Genomic DNA, 19,240 nt, shown 5'->3' on the forward strand with positions numbered 1-19,240 from the left:
ATCTTGTACCTGTCGGCAACTTTGGACATCTTCATGCAGTGACGATCTAGCTGGGTGTTCAGGAACAAGATCTGAAAGTGAAGATGACAGCTGTCACTTTGTTCATGCTGTCAAACAGCAAAAGTGAGGTAGACCGAGTTCTGGATTTGAATGTGTGATTTTGCAGCTGCATCAAACAGCTCTCCTCAGGATGTCTGCAATAAATAAACAATCCTGTGTGTAATTGGGTTGGCAGGGACTGTCTCCATCAGTGGTATTGTTAGCTGCTATTGCTTCTCATAAATGGGCCTTATTTGTGCCAGAAAGCAATATAGCAGCTTTTCCACAAAATTCCACACAGCAGGACGGTGAATGAGATTCAGGGCTGCCAGTCATCTTTGTAACGGCCTTGAGAAATCAAATGAGTAGAAAAAGAGTAAAAAGGCAGGCAGCATGAAAATTGAGATGCAACGTTCTGAGAGATCATTTTGGCATCAGCTTAATTTTTTTTTTTTTTACCTCTTTCTCCACATCCTCTTTGGTGCCTTTCCTGCAGTGGTGTGAAGGAGTGTGTATTGGACTCTGTGACTGTGTTCCCTCCTCTGCCAAACCGTACACTGACTGGGCCATTTGAAGACAAAAAAAGAAGAAGTCAAATAAAACTGGAATGTGTATTTATTTTCTTTGAATTGCTTAAGTGTTTTCAGGTACTGTGTTAAAAGGTTAATAATTGATTTTTGTTGGCTTAGATTTGTGTGTGTGCAATTCTATAATGTGGATTGCTGTATGCAGGTGTTTTAGAAAACCAGGTTTAAAAAATGCAAAAGGATAATCGTCTAAAGAATAAAAAAAGAGTCAGTGTTGCACGCTTGCCATATCACGTTATACCTTCTTAACTCTACGGGGATTCTTCATGCGTCTACATTTCCTGATGTCCATCTCTGTGGTGTTAACACATCCAGGCTAAAGAAAAAGTAAGCAGAACAACATTTAAGTCCATCTTGAAAATCTCAAATATTGTACCTTACTCCTTTTTTCCTTTACAGTCAGAACTGTGAGCAGATAAAAAGGAGAGATTGTGGATGGGAGGTGAAGTGGGTGGCTGTAATCTCACATACACAGACAGTGGCTTACCACAGGCCTGTGGACATCCCAGAAGGCTCTCTCCTGGCTGTCAAGGATCTTCCTCTCAGTTTTATCCTTTTTCCGGTCGATCCTGCAGATGAAATGAGGCAGTGTGAGAATTTCAGCTTCCCTACATTCCTGTCAACATTGTGTGTACCAGCAGGGCTAAATGGTGAGGAGAGAGAGAGTTTGGACATTTACTTTTTTTGTCTGAGAAATAATGAAGTTGAATTGGGTGTTAACACCAAGGGTTCATCATTAGTTGTATCTAGACATTCAAAAAGGCAGCTGTCATCGGGTGGTTTTATCTACCTTAGAAACTTTCCTTTGTCAGAAACACTCAATATATTGGAAGAGGTCACATTAGACTTTACTGCATTGTTATTTTACCTTCAGAGTGTATGACATCAGTGCATGTGCTCCATTTTCACGCATTGCCTTGGCAACACAGTACACTTACTTGACCTGGGCCTCAGCCTGCATGTAGATAAACTCCCACTTCCTGGCAAAGGCTCTCTGTAGCCTGGCTAAGTTCTCCTGTCAGTGAGAAGATACCGACATATTAGATATTAGAAATGTTAAGAATGTATATATAGCTAAGTACAAACAAAAAATAAATAAATAAAAATAAAAAAGTCAGAGTTTTAGTCTGAACTAAAAGTCAATTTAGAGCTAATATCAAAGATACACCAGTCTGACCATTGAGGGGTTTGTCTTTTTTCTGCTCCAAGCTTGATCCCCACTGATCAATACATAGTAGTAATATCTTAAAGGAACAGTTCAGCACTCACCGCCTCATAATCTGCCAGCTCCAGCCTCGTCTTATTCTGCATGGTTCGCTTGCACAGGTAGATGGCTGGGAGAAAGGATCGAAGGCAGGAATTTAATCAGTACAAACATTCCACTCACTCCATCTGCTCATCTGTGTACTTCATTCTCCATGTACCTGCCTCACCTCTCCCTGCCACCCATAGTGCAGAGTATAATCAGTTTCAAGCTGCCCATCCACCTATAAGTGGCAGAGTGTGAAGAGGCACTAAACTCCTAAGCCCTAAACTCCAGCCATGGCTGCCTCTGTGACAAGATGAGGGGCAGGAAATGGAACAGAGATTTAGTAATCCTGTCAACTGTTCCTCTCCACAGCCCAGGGTAGCGCTTGCTATCCTGCAGTTTGGCTCTCAGTAAGAGGCTGTTTATATTTAGGTATAAGTTGATTATGCCATGTTTACATTGCCAGGTTACGTTTATTATAGGATATCAAAGGCTAGTATACAATGCACCTAACAAACTTGTATTCAGTCAACATATTTTAAAAAATAAATAAATCAGCATAATTTGATGCCAATATGATTGATCCAGGATATGTGTGTGTGTAATTCACAAGTTCAGATACTCTGCATTGAATGATTTATTTTAATCACACTGTAATGGCTGCGGGTGAATTTGGTTGTTACTTTTCAAAAACGTAAGTTTGTAGTTGTCCCCTGAATTTCCCTGCTTTCCAGATTTATTAGATAATTTGGAAAAGAGATGAAATAGAGAAGCATAGCTCAGCAATTTACTGTCAGTTGTGGCATCTATGTGGAACTAAAGTTTGAAAATGGGAGAGAACATCCAATGATTACAACATAGTTTACTATTAAAACCTGGAAGTCTGCTTGTTCTGCACCTCACTGCAGCAGCTCATTACACAAAACACACAAACTCACATTATGAATCACAAAGGGAGACAGGCTGCAACATTAAACATTAAAACCATTATTCGTGTACCAAGAAACTGTTTGCTGCTCCAAGTTATTGGATTATTCTACAATACACTATATTGAGACAATATACTATCACATTATAAAAAGATAACAGCATAATCTTATAAACAAGAATTAAATCTTTTTTGGGGAAGAAGAAATACAACATTTGTCAGGTGCTGGGCTATAAGCTTCTGTATTTTTATAAGTATAAACACTTTCAAGAAGGCTTTATGTTGGTAAAGAAACTTTACTTAATTTACTTAATTCAATGTTATTTAGAGAAAGTAAAAGTGGTTTCACTGCACATTGGCACTGCATTGGGACTAAACAGGAAAAAAAAAATCATGTGAAGTTATTTATATCCTGCTAATGGTGGGGGTGTTATCTGCACCCTGTTTAATGTCTTATTAGGTTTACAGTCTGATTGCATCAAAACATTTTATGCAATGGTCATTGGGAGCATATTAGACATCCAGCAAGTCAGAAATGAGGACCAAATTAGGTAAAAGGATGCTCTGTGTTTAAAAGTTTGTGATATGACGTTTAATCAGTTTTATTGAAACTGCAACCCAATAAGTCATTCCTGAAATGTTTTTTTTTTTTTTTTATTCATGCAGTGGCACAAGAAAATACTGTAGTTTAAAAACTGGAATAAACTTAATTGTATAACATTACTCTGTAAAAACAAAGTACCTGCAAATTAGCTGTTTTCTTTAAAGTCTCTTACCATAGTCTGTATTCTCAGGCTCCCAACAGTTGGAGGGCCAGAAATATGGTGCCTGAAGAGGAAACAAAGCAAAATCAAAAGTGAGGCTGTTTTGCTCTTGATTATGAAACCAATCTACAAGTCAACAAGATCCCACAATAGTGGAGTGATGACAACGACCTTTACAACAGTTGTTTGTGTCTGAAACAAAATGCTGCATATGACTAACTTGCCCTCGAGTTTCATTGTTAGGACTGAATAGATCCTGTATGGCTGATTTTTAGGGGTGTTTCAGAGACATGAAAGTATCTGCAGCACAATAAGAAGTGATGAAAGATAGGGGACTGACAATGGATGAACAATAGGCAAAAAAAATTTGCTTACCAGACTGATATTTAACAAAACTTCTATGCTTTTTACAGAAGTGTGGTCGTTTCAGTGAGCAGAGCTATCACAATGTGTTAACAGTTTTGGTTTTCTGTCTGTTACTTTACGCTTAATTTGCCTCCAAAACGAACTGGTAATGAGGTCTGATGATGTCTGTAAAGTTTTTTCCACTTTGAAGGAGGAGGACAAAGTTCATGGAGCAATGCGCAGTGCTGTCTGTTTTAATTAAACTGCTCCTCTAGCTGTGATGGATGGGTCAACCTTACAAGAAAGAAGAGGATCCTGCATAAAAACAATTCTAGTCTCACTTTGTGCTGCTTTGTGATTTCCAACAAAGGAATCTGAGAACATGATTCCCTTTCTGACTTATGAAATTCAGAATGGAAAACAGTCAGGCATAAATAATCTGTGACTTTAACAGCATAGTTATCTGAACAACGGGGAGAAAAATGTCAGCATGCTTTACTTTTCTTTGTGCTTTGAGTAGATTTGTTGTGTACTACACCATATGCCTCTGATGAGCTTTTGGTAACATCCTATTCAGCTCACACCCAAACTTGTTCCACTGCTCGCTCGATTAATATTTAACAGATCACAGTTCATATTTAATATGGTCACAAGATGCAAACATGGTACTGAAGAGGCTCCAAACAGTGAGCAGGGCCTTTTGTCATCAAGATCAAGATTTACATGTAATTCCATGAAAAAGCAAGTTATCTCATTACAGATACAAACTGTTGGTCATTTTTTACAACTTTAAAATACAGTATTAATTTTTTTATTACCTTTCCGGTAAAATATTTAAATTCAGAAATCTGTATTCTAGTTAAAGGATCTGAAATTGTGAATTTCAGTTATTCTGTGACTTTAAAAAGGAATTATACTTGTCTTCAAATCGTTGTAAATCTCCTACAAAAGGTTTAGTTTTAACAAGGCTATCGGTGTTTTGAGTTAAGTGCTAATATAACAATGCCCTCATGTCCAAACATTAGTAATTATGCCAATAGACTAGTGCTCACCAAGTATAATTCTCTCATTTGCAAGCTATACATGCATCTTGGTATTCACTCTGTAAAATAGTTATAAATTGAGTTTTGCCTATGGACAAAGGAGGATGGCTTTCCACCCATTCAGTAATGACAAGTTATTTCAGGTTTGTATTTAACTGATTTTCTTCATGTCATATCATGCTTACAATTGTGAAGGTTAAGCATTTAAAAAGGTACCAGGAAAAAGAAACCACGGCACTAATTTGAATGCATAGTGTTCATCAAAGCCTAAAGCAGAAAATGAAAACAATTTTCTTACTGTTCTGTCTTCATCACCTCACCTGAAAGCGGTAGAAGGTGCCATCATCTTTGAGGGTGAGGACATGATCTGAGATGGGGAAAAAGTATCCCTGAGCTGCGATGAGACTCCCGATGTGCATGGCCTCAGCTACAAAAGGAGCAGTACAAATTTAAGCAAGTTCCTCTGCATCCCACATCTTTAATCTTCAAAATGAGGATGGTCAAGTTCAATGATTCTAGAGGAGCAAAACGGTAGCATATTTATAACATGCATAGTGTGTATTATCCCCTTGATTTAAACTTAATTTTATGCTCACTTTTGGGAGGAGTTAACTACCAGTTTCCCATCATTTTCCCACAGCTGAGTTTAGAAGCAACATTTTGTGCAAATCTAATTTTCTAACATATTAACAATATAGGCTAAAAGTAAAAGTTCTTTAAAGTTACTTTGTTAGCTAATTTGATATCATCAGACATTGTTATACAGATACCTGGATCGTCAATGCAAAGACTCTTCATCAACCACTGAACAATATCTGCACCTGAGTCAAATGGGAAGAGACAAATTAGTTTAATATGATATTATATAATATTTAGTAATATAACTAGGACATTCCATACACAGCTAGAAAATCTATACTCCAAAAAGACATCAAAACAATTGTCATGCTGTGCTAAAAACCAAGGAGTAAAAATGTGTTTTAAGACATGTTTTAAAAGTCTCCAGAGTGGGGTTAGTATGATCTGAGAGGGGGGCTCATTCTACAGCTGGGTCCCAGTACTGAAAAAGCTCGATCACCTCTGGTTTTAAGTCTGGATTTTGGAACTAGGAGGAGATGATTTGCTGACCTCTCTGCCCTTAATGGAGCTTCAAGCAGGTTCAATAAGTGCCGGTCTGTTTAACTATTTAAAAACAAATCATTAAAATCCATTCAAAAAGGTTAAAAGGGAACCATTAGAAAATGATTCATTAAAAAAGATAAAGTAGAAGGACACAGGAGAAGACATTTAACTGGTTTTATTTACTATTAAAATTTTGCCAGAGCAAAAAGAAAATCATAGATGTGACTTAAATTGCAAAAAGAATGTAAAATGAACTCATGTTCAGGAAATCAACAGATTATTTGACAACATTTTCTAGATGAACAGCCTTTTTGTTTCAGTGGAATTAGAGTATCTTCTCATTTGTTCTTCCCTGCTGCTTTTCTGACTGATGTGGTGTTTAATTCCCCATCATTCATTAGTTTCCTGGCCTTTAGCATAGAGCAAAAAACATCCGAGCTTCTCTGCACATCAATTTCACTGCTGTGGTAATTGTGTTTATTGATACACTTTGCTTATGGCAAATTGGAGTAATGGATCTCCAATAAAGGCAAAGAACTGAGGAGAAAAAAGGAAGGAATGTTAATAGCTTCTCCTCGTTTCCATAATTTGTTTGGGGCATGTCGCAGCCTCCCGCAGTGACTAAGCCTGGCAGTAATTTTAGTGATTACAGACAAGGTGGCCACTATTCATTCCCACAATGGATGACTTAGCACGGCCATACAGCTTTTGTAACACTATCACAAACAAAATACAGCAATATTAACATGGTGGTACGTCAGGAAATTGCTTTTCAGATATTTACCCCCCAAAATTTTGACAGTTTCAAGTTCAATCCATAATGTCCATATGTCGGTGCAGCGAGCGTATTAATGAGATGTTCAGTTCTAGTTTCCTCCTCAGTTGCCTCTCACAGGTCTACGTCAGTTCTCTTGAACTTATTGCTTGGTTTTAACTAAAACATTATCTATGAGACCCTATACAGAGAGACATATGAGCCATTGTATCTAATGCATTCATTAACAAAAATACGTAACTACATCATTTACATAATACTCAAAACCCTGTTTGTCATGGTAGATTTTTGTGTACAGACTGATAACGGCACTTTCAGATGACTTTTATAACTAAAAAGTGGACATTTTTATCATTAGCATACAGCCAGCAAGCCATCAACGTAACATGAAGACCATCTAGTTTACCTCCCAAACACAAGATCTTCCTAAAACTCACCATCACACCTCACTTAGTCAATCTGTAGAAAAACCAAATTGTAAAAAGGACAAATTGCTATTTTGCTGAGAGATACATAGGAATTGCAGTTTCTGACAAAAGAGCGAATAAGCACATATTTCAAAATGTCAAATAAAAGCAATTTCCCTTCAAAAATGATCCTGGGAACAAGTAAGCCAAATGTCATCTTTTCTACTTTTTAGAAGCACGAGGAACTGAGAATCTCAGCATTTTCTGGGATGTCCATTTGTCTTCCACTCCTGTCTGTTCAGCAGGCACTTACTGTCTGTCAAAGATGCACCTCAACAGTTAATATCAGTGCAGATCACCGGCTGTCACTCTGACATATCCCCCTCTTACTCTCGTCTCCGTACCTGTAACCACACTGGGGATCTTGGTCATGAAACTTTTGACAGTTCTGATGGGCACGCCCTCCGTCTCATCTTGAATTCGAGCAACGATATCTTCAATCTGTAGAACAAGATATAACAAAGAGAAGAAACAATAAAGTTCTATCATGACTAAACTTGAAAAAAATGGACTAGTTTTAGTAAATGACTGAATTATAGACAATTTTCTTGTTTCCACAAGCTGTGGTGATTTCTTTAAATGTAAAAAGGTAAAAAAAAAATTATCTAGTGACTTGGTAGAATTAATTTCTCGCCATAATGTCCTGTTCCAACATCTAGTTAAGAAAAATATGAAATACAAAAGCACTGCATACCCAGTTCAGTCCTCATACATGGTTGTACTGTGCTTTCATTGGGATGATACGTAAATGATGACACAGCAGTACCACGAGAGGCAAATCTCAGAGCTGAGTTAAATGAAAATTGTCTGATAAGCAGGAGTTATGCCCTTGGCCTTTTATTACAGCACAGATGTTGACTCAAACATGTTTCCCTACTCCACACTGAAGTTATATTAGAACTTGATTAACTCTGGTTCTGACTGCATGGTTGACACCTCCACTTTACACAGATGCTTTTTATTTGCGTCAGTGAGTGGGAAGTGAGAAGTTGGTCGCTTTGGAGACAGTGGTCACAAACTACCACACAACTCGGCAGCTATATATAAACCCTGAATCAAATAAGTGAGGAGAAAGAGTGGGGGCAGCATATGTTTGTTTTTTTATGCCTGATCACATTAAAGAAGTGCATGACAAAGCAGAACATAAAACACACACCACTCAGTCATGCAAGCGAAAACCTGAGGTGTGTTCTGAGTTTCCTGACCTTTTTAGCTTCATGAGAATATTTATAATGTGCAGGCAGGTTGTCAGAGGAGTATAGTTCCAGCATAAACCCACGCTGGGTCAACGCTTGCACGACAACTTCCACAACAGGCTCATACAGACCGTAATAAATAAAGCATGTATCTAATAGACCCAGTATTCTCAAAGTCTGAGAAAGAGATTCTGAAGGCAAGGCAGTTTATTTGTATAGCACATTTCATGTACAGGACAATTCAAAGTGCTTTACATAAAACAAAGACATTACAGATATTTAGAATAGTAAAAGGCATCAACATATAATCAACACATAATCACAATAAAATAATAAATTACATTAAAATGATTAAAAGCAAGATAAGTTAAAAAGTTAACATGCAGATTTCATGCATAGGCGCATGAGAAAAGAAATGTTTTTAACCTGGATGTAAAAATGTCTACATTTGGTGAAAGTTTAATCTCCACTGGCAGTTTGTTCCACTTGTTTGCAGCATAACAGCTAAATGCTGCTTCTCCATGTTTAGTCCGGACTCTGGTCTGGACTAGTTGACCAGAGTCTTTGGACCTAAGAGCTCTGCTAGGTTTATATTCTCTGAACATATCACAGATGTATTCTGAGCCTAAACCATTCTGGGATTTGTAAACAGTCAGAAGGGTTTTAAAATCTATTCTGTGACTGACAGGAAGCCAGTGTAAAGATTTCAAAACTGGTGTGATGTGTTCAGATCTCTTAGTTCTGGTTAAAACTCTAGCAGCAGCGTTCTGGATGAGCTGCAGATGTTTAATGCTCTTTTTAGGAAGTCCTGTTAAAAGACCATTACGGTAATCCAGCCTACTGGAGATAAATGCATGGATGAGTTTCTCTTGGTCTTTCTGGGAGACTAAACTTTTAATTCTGTTGATGTTTCTGAGCTGGTAAAAAGCTTCTTAGTGACAGCTTTGATGTGGCTGCTGAAAGTCAGATCTGAGTCTATCAACACTCCCAGGTTACGAACTTGGTTGGTGATTTTAAGAGCCAGAGTCTCCAGGTGTTGCTGTCCCTCTTCTCTTTGCTACCAAACAGAATGTACATCATGTTGTGATGCAGGTCTGCAGCACTTAAACTACAGATGTTCAATAAATATAAAAAGTGCTTGATATACTTCATCCAGTGCAATCTTAATACACTGATACATGGATATTGTATCATGTTACAGTACTGCATCATTTATTATCAAGGCTTGTAATTAAGAGAAAAAAGGCTCAAAAGTGAAACATCCCCGGCTGCTCGTGCTCACCCTTCTTGCCTCATATTTATCTACCTGAATCACAGTTAGCACAACTGGATTAACAATTATTTTCAAAGTTGTAACCACAAAGATTTCTGGGATGGCATTATCATTTCTTTATTAACGGATGATCCTCTTTTCCATTTGCAAAAGGACTTAATCAAGGAAACGCTGAAGCTTGTTTGATTTAAATTTATTATTCAACGAGCTCTTGCCATGGCTCCTATACATGCCCAGGTCATTTTATTCAATAAGGAACCTTCCTAAGAAAAAAAGAAAACCACTCAAATGGAGAATATAGCCTTCCCTTATTGTCAAATCCCACATATATTGTGCACTAATCACCCAAATACCATCACGGACATTAAATTCTGCTAATAACATTTTATCTGTTTAGCTTGGAGGATGAAGTATTAATGATTTGCAAAGTAACAAAATCCACTTTTCATTGTCTTTATTTCCATTTTTAAATAGATGTTTGATTACTTCTATCTCTCCAGCTGTTTTGGAAACAGGATTGTACATTTTTTAGAGCATTTTTCTTTTTTTTACAAATTTGTGAGTAGTTTATGAATCGCCTCAATGTATCTGTATGTATCTGTTTTTTTTAATGAACAAGAACTTTCCATCAAATTTCCATCTTTGGCCAGTGACTTTTTAAATAGTCCAGCTGGCTAAACTTATTCCCAGACAAATTTTAACACCAAGTTTGAGGTTTAATGGACAATTTCCTTAAATGTATAAAGTAAAACATGCTAAGCAGAGACTTTAAGGGATGAAATGATAAAAATCTAAAAAAAACCCTGACAGTGTGTCCAGCCATCACCTGCAAATTTGATGGATAAAAATGAAAAAGGTTTCCCCTCAGAGTAATCCATCTACCCCTTTGAAAAACCCATGATGGTAGCAGCCTATACTTTAATGTCTTCTTCAAAGCATAGTGCACTTTTCAGGTACAATAACAGTCATTACTAAAGAAAGAAAAAGCTCAAAAGCTAATTTTCTTCACTTTCTAACACAGATGCTTCCAACCAGTCAGGAGATTTGAAACGACAAGCCTTGTGCTTTTACCTCTCTGGCCTTCTGACTGCTGTCACCTTGTTCCTCTCATTGAACAAAATAGATGCTGGCTGTCTGCCATAAGCAAAGGCACAGGTAGCTTTGGGCTGTGCTTTAAAATCAATGCAATAATATGATTCTAACAAGACCTTGATGGGGTGGAGACAGCTTTAATAGTTTCCGCTGTCAGGACAAATCTACTGCTGTCTTGCTAATCAGAAGAGGTATTCACAGCAGCTTTATTGGACATTATCACAGCTGTTAAACAGAATACAAGAAAAGATGCCCCAATTAACAAAAACACACAAAAAGCCATTGGTTTTGTTATTGGGTAAGAAGTAAAATGTCACATTTAATTTGCATCAAATAATATTTCAAGAAATCTTGTCAAATCTGGAATAAAGACAGTTTTCTGCAAGTTTTATCTGCATTATTTATTCTACAAAGAACATCAGTGGTATCCCAAAAGGTTGAACAAACAAAGCAAACCTGGTAAAACTACCCTGAAACAGTCATTTAATGATTGAGAGACACACTGATTATCTCAAGAATAGGCTCACACATCAATATTTTCTATATTGTTTGTCAGGATTGAATACACACTGGTACCACTGTTAGTGACCAGATCAAACAGATCAAATCAGACCTTGTAGTCTCAGCTCTTGTGCTGTTTAGTAGTTAAGCGGATGTTGTGCATAAAAAAAAAAAATCTGAATATCTAAGAAGATACTTGCCACATGAATTGTCACCATTTTGCAGCATCTACCACAGAATTGAACAACAAGAAGCTTGCTGGTGTTCTAAAAGAAATACTAAGCTTAAGATATGAGAAATTCTTTAGATACCCCATGTCTAGTGTCACTAAATCTTTTTCTTGTCGTATACAAACAGGATATTATTATAGAAAAATAAAAAATAAACTAAAACCGAGCATTTATCAAACAAAAATATTGTCTGGTTATTCTTAAAAGGCAAAAACAACCTGAAAACTCACTTTTTTAAATAACACTTTAAATTTTCCCACATTCTCCTCAATTCTCTAACTTTCCTTTGCAGTCCAGCCTGATTTGCCGTTAGTTAAAGATAATTGATTGATAAACCTAAAGCCATAAACTTATAATATTAATATAAATCACTTTTAGCCCATCTATTCTTTACGATATGTACTTTCAACATAAAAAAAAAACGTCTGCTCAGACATGAGAGCAAATTACAAATTGTCACATGTTCCCACTTAAGCTAAAACTCACAAAACCAAAATACAGTTCAGTTGTTCAAACAGACAAAAGGAGTTTTCTTCCTACCAATAAAGTTGTCAGGCTAAGATGGAAGCTAAACAACTTTTCCTCCTCCTCTTCCTCCTCAGTTGTTTGTCCTCTGCAGAGACTCTGAATGAGTGAATCACAAGTGTTTCAACTTTACTTAATTAGCGATCTCCTCTCTTCAGTGGTGTACTGAGAACATCTCCACCGGAAACATGTGTAAGACGACAGTTCCTAGATGATTTATTCCAAAAGATCCCCCCCCCCCCCCCATACTGTGTACCTCTTTCACAGCTAATGAATTTTGGCAGGTTCAGCTTTACTCTCCAAACACAGCAAGCGCAAGATGAAAAAGTTTTACAACACAAAGGATCACCGGCCCAAATCAGGAGAGTATAAAAGATATTTATAAAAAAAAAAAAGCACAACAGTTTAAAGTGTGTTTGAAAAATTGGGACGAAAATAACTAAGAATTCTGGCATTTAGGCAGCAAAGACCACAATGAATTCAAATCTTGGACTTATATGACAATGAAGCAAAAGTCAGCATAAATGTAAGACTGTTTATAAACAGTCCTAGCTTAACTTAAAAGTTTATTACACAACTTTGAACTGTACGGCCTCTATAAAATAAATCCTCATCCATAATCCACTTTCAGTGGTTGTGAGACCAACTTCATGTGAGGGTTCGAGTGGTGTCCATGACGGTGATGTGAAAAAAACTTATTTTAGCCCTTACAAAATGATACTGCAGCCACCTAGAAACTGACCATTTCATTGTAAGGTGTTGTATAACTGCAGTCAGCAAAATGGTCCATGAAGTCGTAACATTTAAGTAAAAAAGCTAAAAACCATGTTTGTTGTCAAACACTCAGCTACACCATCCATCCACACCTCCCTTCTGATGAGGATTCTGTGGTATGTTAAATTGATTTGACAATGAAAACAGTCACTTGTGAATCACATGGAAAAAATGACAGTTTTTCCATCCTGTGGGTTGCTCATCACATACCTGGCTAGCTCACATCAGATGGGTTACCAGGTAAGACAGTACCTTCCCACCAGTTGCCCTCTCATTTCTCCAATCTCAGCAACAAGTTCTGGCTTATCATTGGACCAGATCAATGGCTTCAACAAGGAAATAGCTTCCAATGATCTGAATTTTGTCCTTTTTTTCTCCACCATAGATCATTTAGGGAGGCATGAATATTGTAATTTTGTTAAATTACTGTGAGCAAAATCACAATATGATATACTTTTAGGTTATCTTACTCTGTTAAGAGAAACTAAAGCTGTGAAACCAATTTGTAGTCTTAAAAAAAAAAAAAAAAAAAAAAAATCATGTCCCATTCAAATACAACAGATTGAACACTTATGGTAACTAATGAAAGAACAATCTTTTACACAAGGGCATTTCAGAATGAAAACAGTCCTCTGAGACGGCCATGTCGACCCATTTGAAGATGCCACAATAACTCACAGCTGAGCCCGCAACCTGGCATGCTCGTTTAGATAAATGCAGAGCAGGCCAACAAAAGTATGCATCACTTTATCACAGCCCCCTCTGAATTCCTGACCCTGAAAGAGTTGTAATTAGCCTTTCCTGGCACAAAGAAAAGTCTGTGAGAGATAAAACAGACTGTAGCTGTAATGAAGCAGGTATACATCCTGCTGAGAGAGAAAATGTCAGCCATGGCCATGAGGGGTGGTAATTTCTGTACCATGCTACCTAGGTATCGCAGTTTGAGAGAGAGCAAAAAGAAAATTAGCTCCTCTGAAACGTGAATTTTTCCAAGCCATCCCCACAGTGACAGTTTAACACACTGACGGATCGATTGCAGCCTGGCTAAGGGCCAGTAGGAGAACAAACAGACAGCTGACTGGCAATCAAATTAACAATCTTGTCATGGAAAATCCTTATAGCTTGCATAGATTACCTCTATACTCATTTAAGCTTTTACCATTAAATTCCTGTTACCTCTTTGTCAATCATGGTGCATAATTTCTCCAATTTAAATTTGATTCCTGTCTAGAGTCCAAAATGGTTTGTGACAACACCACACCATGAGAGGGGTCTTTAAAAGAAGAGTAGGAAGCAGACTCAGACAATAAAATCTACCACTATCGTCTGAGACCATCTGTAACTGCATGTGTAGGACACTGCTGTACTATTTTTTGTGCTTAGGGAGCAAAATAAACTTGTTTCCTGGATAAATGAATCCTCTACCAGTTGTGATCTTGCAAAATAAGAATCCAGCTGATCGCACAACAAAAATACTCAACTGAAAAGGTTATTGCAATTTATAATTCATATAATATGACATTGTATAATTCGGGGGTTGATAACATCTTATTTTAAAAGATTTTCTTTTTAAAAGTACAGAACAAATAAAAAGTTGAGTGTTTATAACCAGGAACAGTAAAATTACATTTATCTTACTTACAACCTTATCAAGGTTATGGAATTTGGGAATTTCAATTAAGCCAGTCCTAAGGGACCATTAGGTGATGAGATTTCCTCCAGAACTACTTCTTGTGCATCTGCATATTACCTTCACAAGATGCTGCACAAATCAACTGATTGCAACTTATTTCTCTGTGCCTTAAGTGGCACTTGAGTATAGACAAGTACTCTGACGGAACTCTCACAAAAGGTCAAGTGTCAACTAAACAAAAATGAACTGGGGAGCTGCGTGAAAGGTCTTGTTAAAAGCCAAACATAGAACCTGTCATGAGCTTAAAATATTACATGCACAGGGTTAGATTAGGGATGCTCTGTATTCAGCAAGCAGCTTAGGCAAAGATTTGCCCTGACTTTTCCTGACATTGTTGCAGGTATCCTGCAATGTGGCTGCTGAGGCTTTAAGAAAAAGCACTGACAAAATATAAGCACATACAGATGAAATTAAGACATTTATCGTTTTCCTTACAGTAGAAGTAATGTAGGGAGCTCTCCCATTAGCTATAGCTAACCTAGGTTTGATGAGGCTGATCATCCCCCACACAGCTTTTGTTTTACAAGAATAATCTAAATCAAATTAAAAAAAAAAAAAACAAAACAAAACTTAGACCTTTATGGTGTGCAAAATTATGCATTTCAAACATATTAACATCATCATTTGCATATTTTTTTCTTGTGACTGCAATGCTTTCCAATGTTAACATTGTACTATATTAATCTTTTTGCATTCAGATACTTTAAATAAGGCTGGTTAATGTATAGTTTTATTTTTAAATGATCACTGACTACTTTCATCTATGGTGTAGGTCTTCATTCATTTTAAGAGCAGGAATATCTTTCAGGAAGTTTGGTTTTGGTTTTAAGGTACCGCAGTGAAGAGTAAGATGATATAACAATGTCAAGGACAGAAGACAGTTATGTTAGACCAATATGTTAATTCAAATAATGCAGTTTCATAGAAGTACCAGCTCAAGATTAATCTAAATTCTCCATTTACAATAATTATAGATGTTCTCTGATGCCCCTCTTACCCCTTTAAAACTGTGCACAATGGTTTGGTGCACAAAGGGTTAGTCCACACCTGCACCGGCTGTTTCAACTGAGTTACGTATCCTGCTGTTAGCCTACGATGGACAGCCACAGGAGACAGGAAAAGTCATGTCTTTCCCCAAGAAGTAAAAGTCACCACCACCACCAAAAGAGAAAAGAAATGAGAGAAGCAGGTGTTTCCTTATTTCTTTGAGGAGAGAGGTGGGAACCACACCTAGACTAGCACAGTCTGAACCGATATCAGCAGTACGTTTGGATTCATTTAGGGGCAAAGTGGATTAATTATTATGAGAAGCTCATCAAATTTATGTCCGACAATCACTTGAATCCGAGATGTCACGGTAAAAAGAGTTTGACTTTGTATCACGATTTTATCCCTTTCCCAGTGATCAATCATGACATATTTAGTATCAGTGGATTCTTTGGAATCCCAGGACCTGAAAACTCAATGCAACAGACCTGAAAAAACATAATGTCAACACCAAGTGATCTTGGCTGACATGGTACTACTGGATCAAATGAAACACACCATACCACTGAATTTCCAAAGCACCTTAAAAACAATGTGGAACAATAAATAAATAAATAAAAATTTAAAAGCATAAAATAGCACAAATGAGGTGGAAGGATTAAAATGCAAATAAAGATAAAATAGAACAACAGAAAAGAGGGGAAATATTCCAACTTTAAGACCATAATAACAGATAAATAAGATAAATAAAAATTATTATTATAACCTACTGTCAGTGCCTACGAGTCAGATGTCTTATAATAAAGTATATTATCTTGAAAAAGGTCTGTTTTATAATAAAGGTAATAATGCAACAATAACTGGTTGATTTTCAATTCAATGCATTAACTAGAAAATAAAGTTTTAATGTAATACCATCTACCAGAAAACTGTTCAGCCTGCATGTTTAAGATACAGTGTAGAAAAAGTTCAGCCAGAGAGGAGATCCAACACAAAACATGGACAAGACTCAGTCGACATTTACTGGAGAATAAATTCCAACTGTTTTTTTAACACATTTGTTTGAACACATGGCCAACAACCACTAATGAGATTTTTCTGCAAATATAAATAATGATGAGTAAAGTCTGACCTTTAAGCAAACTTTCAAAATGATGTGAGAGACCAAAATACATCATCTAACTTCTTTTTTAACCACAAAAATCTGATATTCAGTTAGAAGTGTTTTAACACAAAATCATTTTTTTAAACAGTCTATTACAACTATTCTGCTACTGCTGCTGCTGTTATTATGATTTGGAGTTTCAGCTGCAGTTTCTGATTTCTCTCAGAATTACATCTTCTGGAAAAATGGTCATATTTTAATAAATGTTCCATTAGAAGTTCTTAATGGGATCATGCTTGTATATTAAAGTAATATTAGGAGCTCACTATCATTATTGTAGTATAAGTCTAACATATGTTGAAATATTATATTGCACCAAAATGTGAAGAAATATTTCTTAGAATAAAATTCTCCGTGCACCCTCAGAGCTCTGAGGAATTGTAAATTTCAGATTCGCAGACAGCCAGTTAGTATGACATGAAATCACTTTCATTATAAATAGTGAATTAGGATTATCTAGATCTTAGAACAAGTTAGATTCTGAGAATCTGGACTCAATTCAGAGAAACTAAGGAGAATAAATACTGTATGCTCTGGGAAGTTAACTTTGTGAATACCTGTACTTGGGTGGCCTTGGCCCCACTTGCTGGTGCCTACTGAAGTATTTGGTGTGCCGCAGACAAAGAGAACCACTTGTGAGCTGATGTGATATTGAAAGGTAAAAATAAATTAAGTTAAATGATCTCACAGGTAAGTTCAATAGGTTAGACTCTTTAGTGTAGTACTAAGTATCCTTAATTGTACAACACTTGTTGAATAAAACCTCCTGGCAGCGACTAACCAGTCTATAACAACCAGTAGAAAGACTTATGGAAATATGAGTGATTTACACCTCTGAACTGGCATTAAAAAGGGGACTCGTGTGTGTTCTGCTACAAATATGAGCTGGGCCAAAAGAAATGGCCAAAAGTGGGGAAATTTTTACATGCCTTTTATTCAACCATCTGCAAAAAAAAAAAAAAAAACAAACAAAAAAAAACTGTCATGTTATTTATCTGATGAGATAAAAAAAAAAAGGGCTCACGCTTTAACCTTTCTCTAATATTGTTTAATCTAACGAAATAGTGGGAAAAACATACCCTAACGACCAATAAAGTAAGAAAAAAATAAATAAAAAATAGTAAGGCAATATAACACACAGAAACCAGAAGCTTTTCCTAATAGAAACAGTTTTACTGACTAAAGCTAAACATGTCTGGAATTAGGATGCTCCAGCTGAAAGACTTTGGAAGAGATTTACTAAACTATGCACCTCTGCAAATCAGAAACAGTGTGGATGGGAATGTCCAGTTTTCCAGTGAGATTCTAAACCTGTGCGGATCTACCACAGCAGATACCAGCTCATCTCAATAATGACCAAAGATGTTTTTCCAGAGGCATGTCCATACCAACATTAACTGTGTGAAGCCAGAACTGAGTTTGTGCCATGCCAGTATAACCAGAAAAAGCCAGGAAGATGATGGGTATTTGTTTAGTCATAATTGGGATGGAAAACTCCCAGTATCCATCATCAGATCTGATGGGTGCCGCTCAGAGTCTCCATGATTGACAATCAGTATTTATGGCATTTCCAAGATTAACTATTTCACCTCCGATACTAAGTCATCATATTTCATGATCTCTGCTGAACAAAGTATTATTTGCACAAGATGTCGTCGACATTAAAATATTAACTAAGCCTCTTTTTTCCCCCATTTTGTTAAAAAGTACAATAGCAGGTTCTAATAATTAATCTTGCGTTAAACAGAAATTATTCACTAAAGTCTGAGCACGTACAGCTCATGATTATACATTTGCATGAGATTACTGAAATAAATTCCACGTTCAGTCTAATATCTCATACAAGATAATATCTTCCCACATTTCAGAAGAGAATCACCATGCCAACCAGCCAAAGGTCAAATTAGTTTCATCAAATATATTAAATGGGGCGACTTCAATCAAAATGAATATGCACTTTTCACGTTAACACACTGCTTCACACACATGTGCATGTATCCACTGAACTGTGATTCTCAGACAGTGGATGTAATGACACATTGCAGAGATGGTGAAGCCATTTGTCTGAGGAGCGCTCGCATTTCTGTCTGAAGGTCAGATACAACGGTTATGTGACAGTGATGAGTTCTCAGCCCGGTGGAGTTGCCGGGTGACGCAACTGTTGATGGAAGTGTAATGACAGCGTGATGGCTTTACCACATCTGAATGCTTATTCGTCTGACAGCAGATTCCATCCCAGAGCCATTGTTGAAGCTCTTTGGGATTTTTGAGTGGATGTTGAGATATTTGAACTGTCTGCAAAACAGATGAGCAATTCACTTAATAGTAGGTGATAAATGTGAGTAGCTGAAAGAATATGCAATACATTCTTTCACTTGTTGACTTTGACAGAGTGCAAAAACTGTTGTAAAATGAGCAAAGGTGTGCAACAGCTTGAGACTTTGTGAGAAACTTAATCATCAATCACTGAAAATGTGATGTAATC

The 19,240-nt window shown here is 36.8% G+C and overlaps 1 protein-coding gene across 4 annotated transcripts in view; it reads right to left on the reverse strand.

Moving 5' to 3' along the window:
- The window catches only part of rgs6 (regulator of G protein signaling 6), an 82,544-nt gene that overhangs the window by 14,242 nt on the left and 49,062 nt on the right, over nt 1-19,240 (reverse strand). For all 4 annotated transcript variants that reach the window (XM_041975363.1, XM_041975362.1, XM_041975364.1 and 1 more), the window contains 10 exons: nt 7,664-7,760; nt 5,726-5,776; nt 5,276-5,382; nt 3,580-3,631; nt 1,896-1,960; nt 1,565-1,641; nt 1,114-1,195; nt 868-942; nt 499-600; nt 10-71 (listed from right to left, as the gene is read on the reverse strand). In XM_041975363.1, the coding sequence (XP_041831297.1) occupies nt 10-71; nt 499-600; nt 868-942; nt 1,114-1,195; nt 1,565-1,641; nt 1,896-1,960; nt 3,580-3,631; nt 5,276-5,382; nt 5,726-5,776; nt 7,664-7,760 (770 nt within the window). The remainder of the gene's footprint in view (nt 1-9; nt 72-498; nt 601-867; nt 943-1,113; nt 1,196-1,564; nt 1,642-1,895; nt 1,961-3,579; nt 3,632-5,275; nt 5,383-5,725; nt 5,777-7,663; nt 7,761-19,240) is intronic.

The sequence above is a fragment of the Melanotaenia boesemani genome, chromosome 22 (genome assembly GCF_017639745.1).
Source record: "Melanotaenia boesemani isolate fMelBoe1 chromosome 22, fMelBoe1.pri, whole genome shotgun sequence".
Lineage (NCBI taxonomy): Eukaryota > Metazoa > Chordata > Actinopteri > Atheriniformes > Melanotaeniidae > Melanotaenia > Melanotaenia boesemani.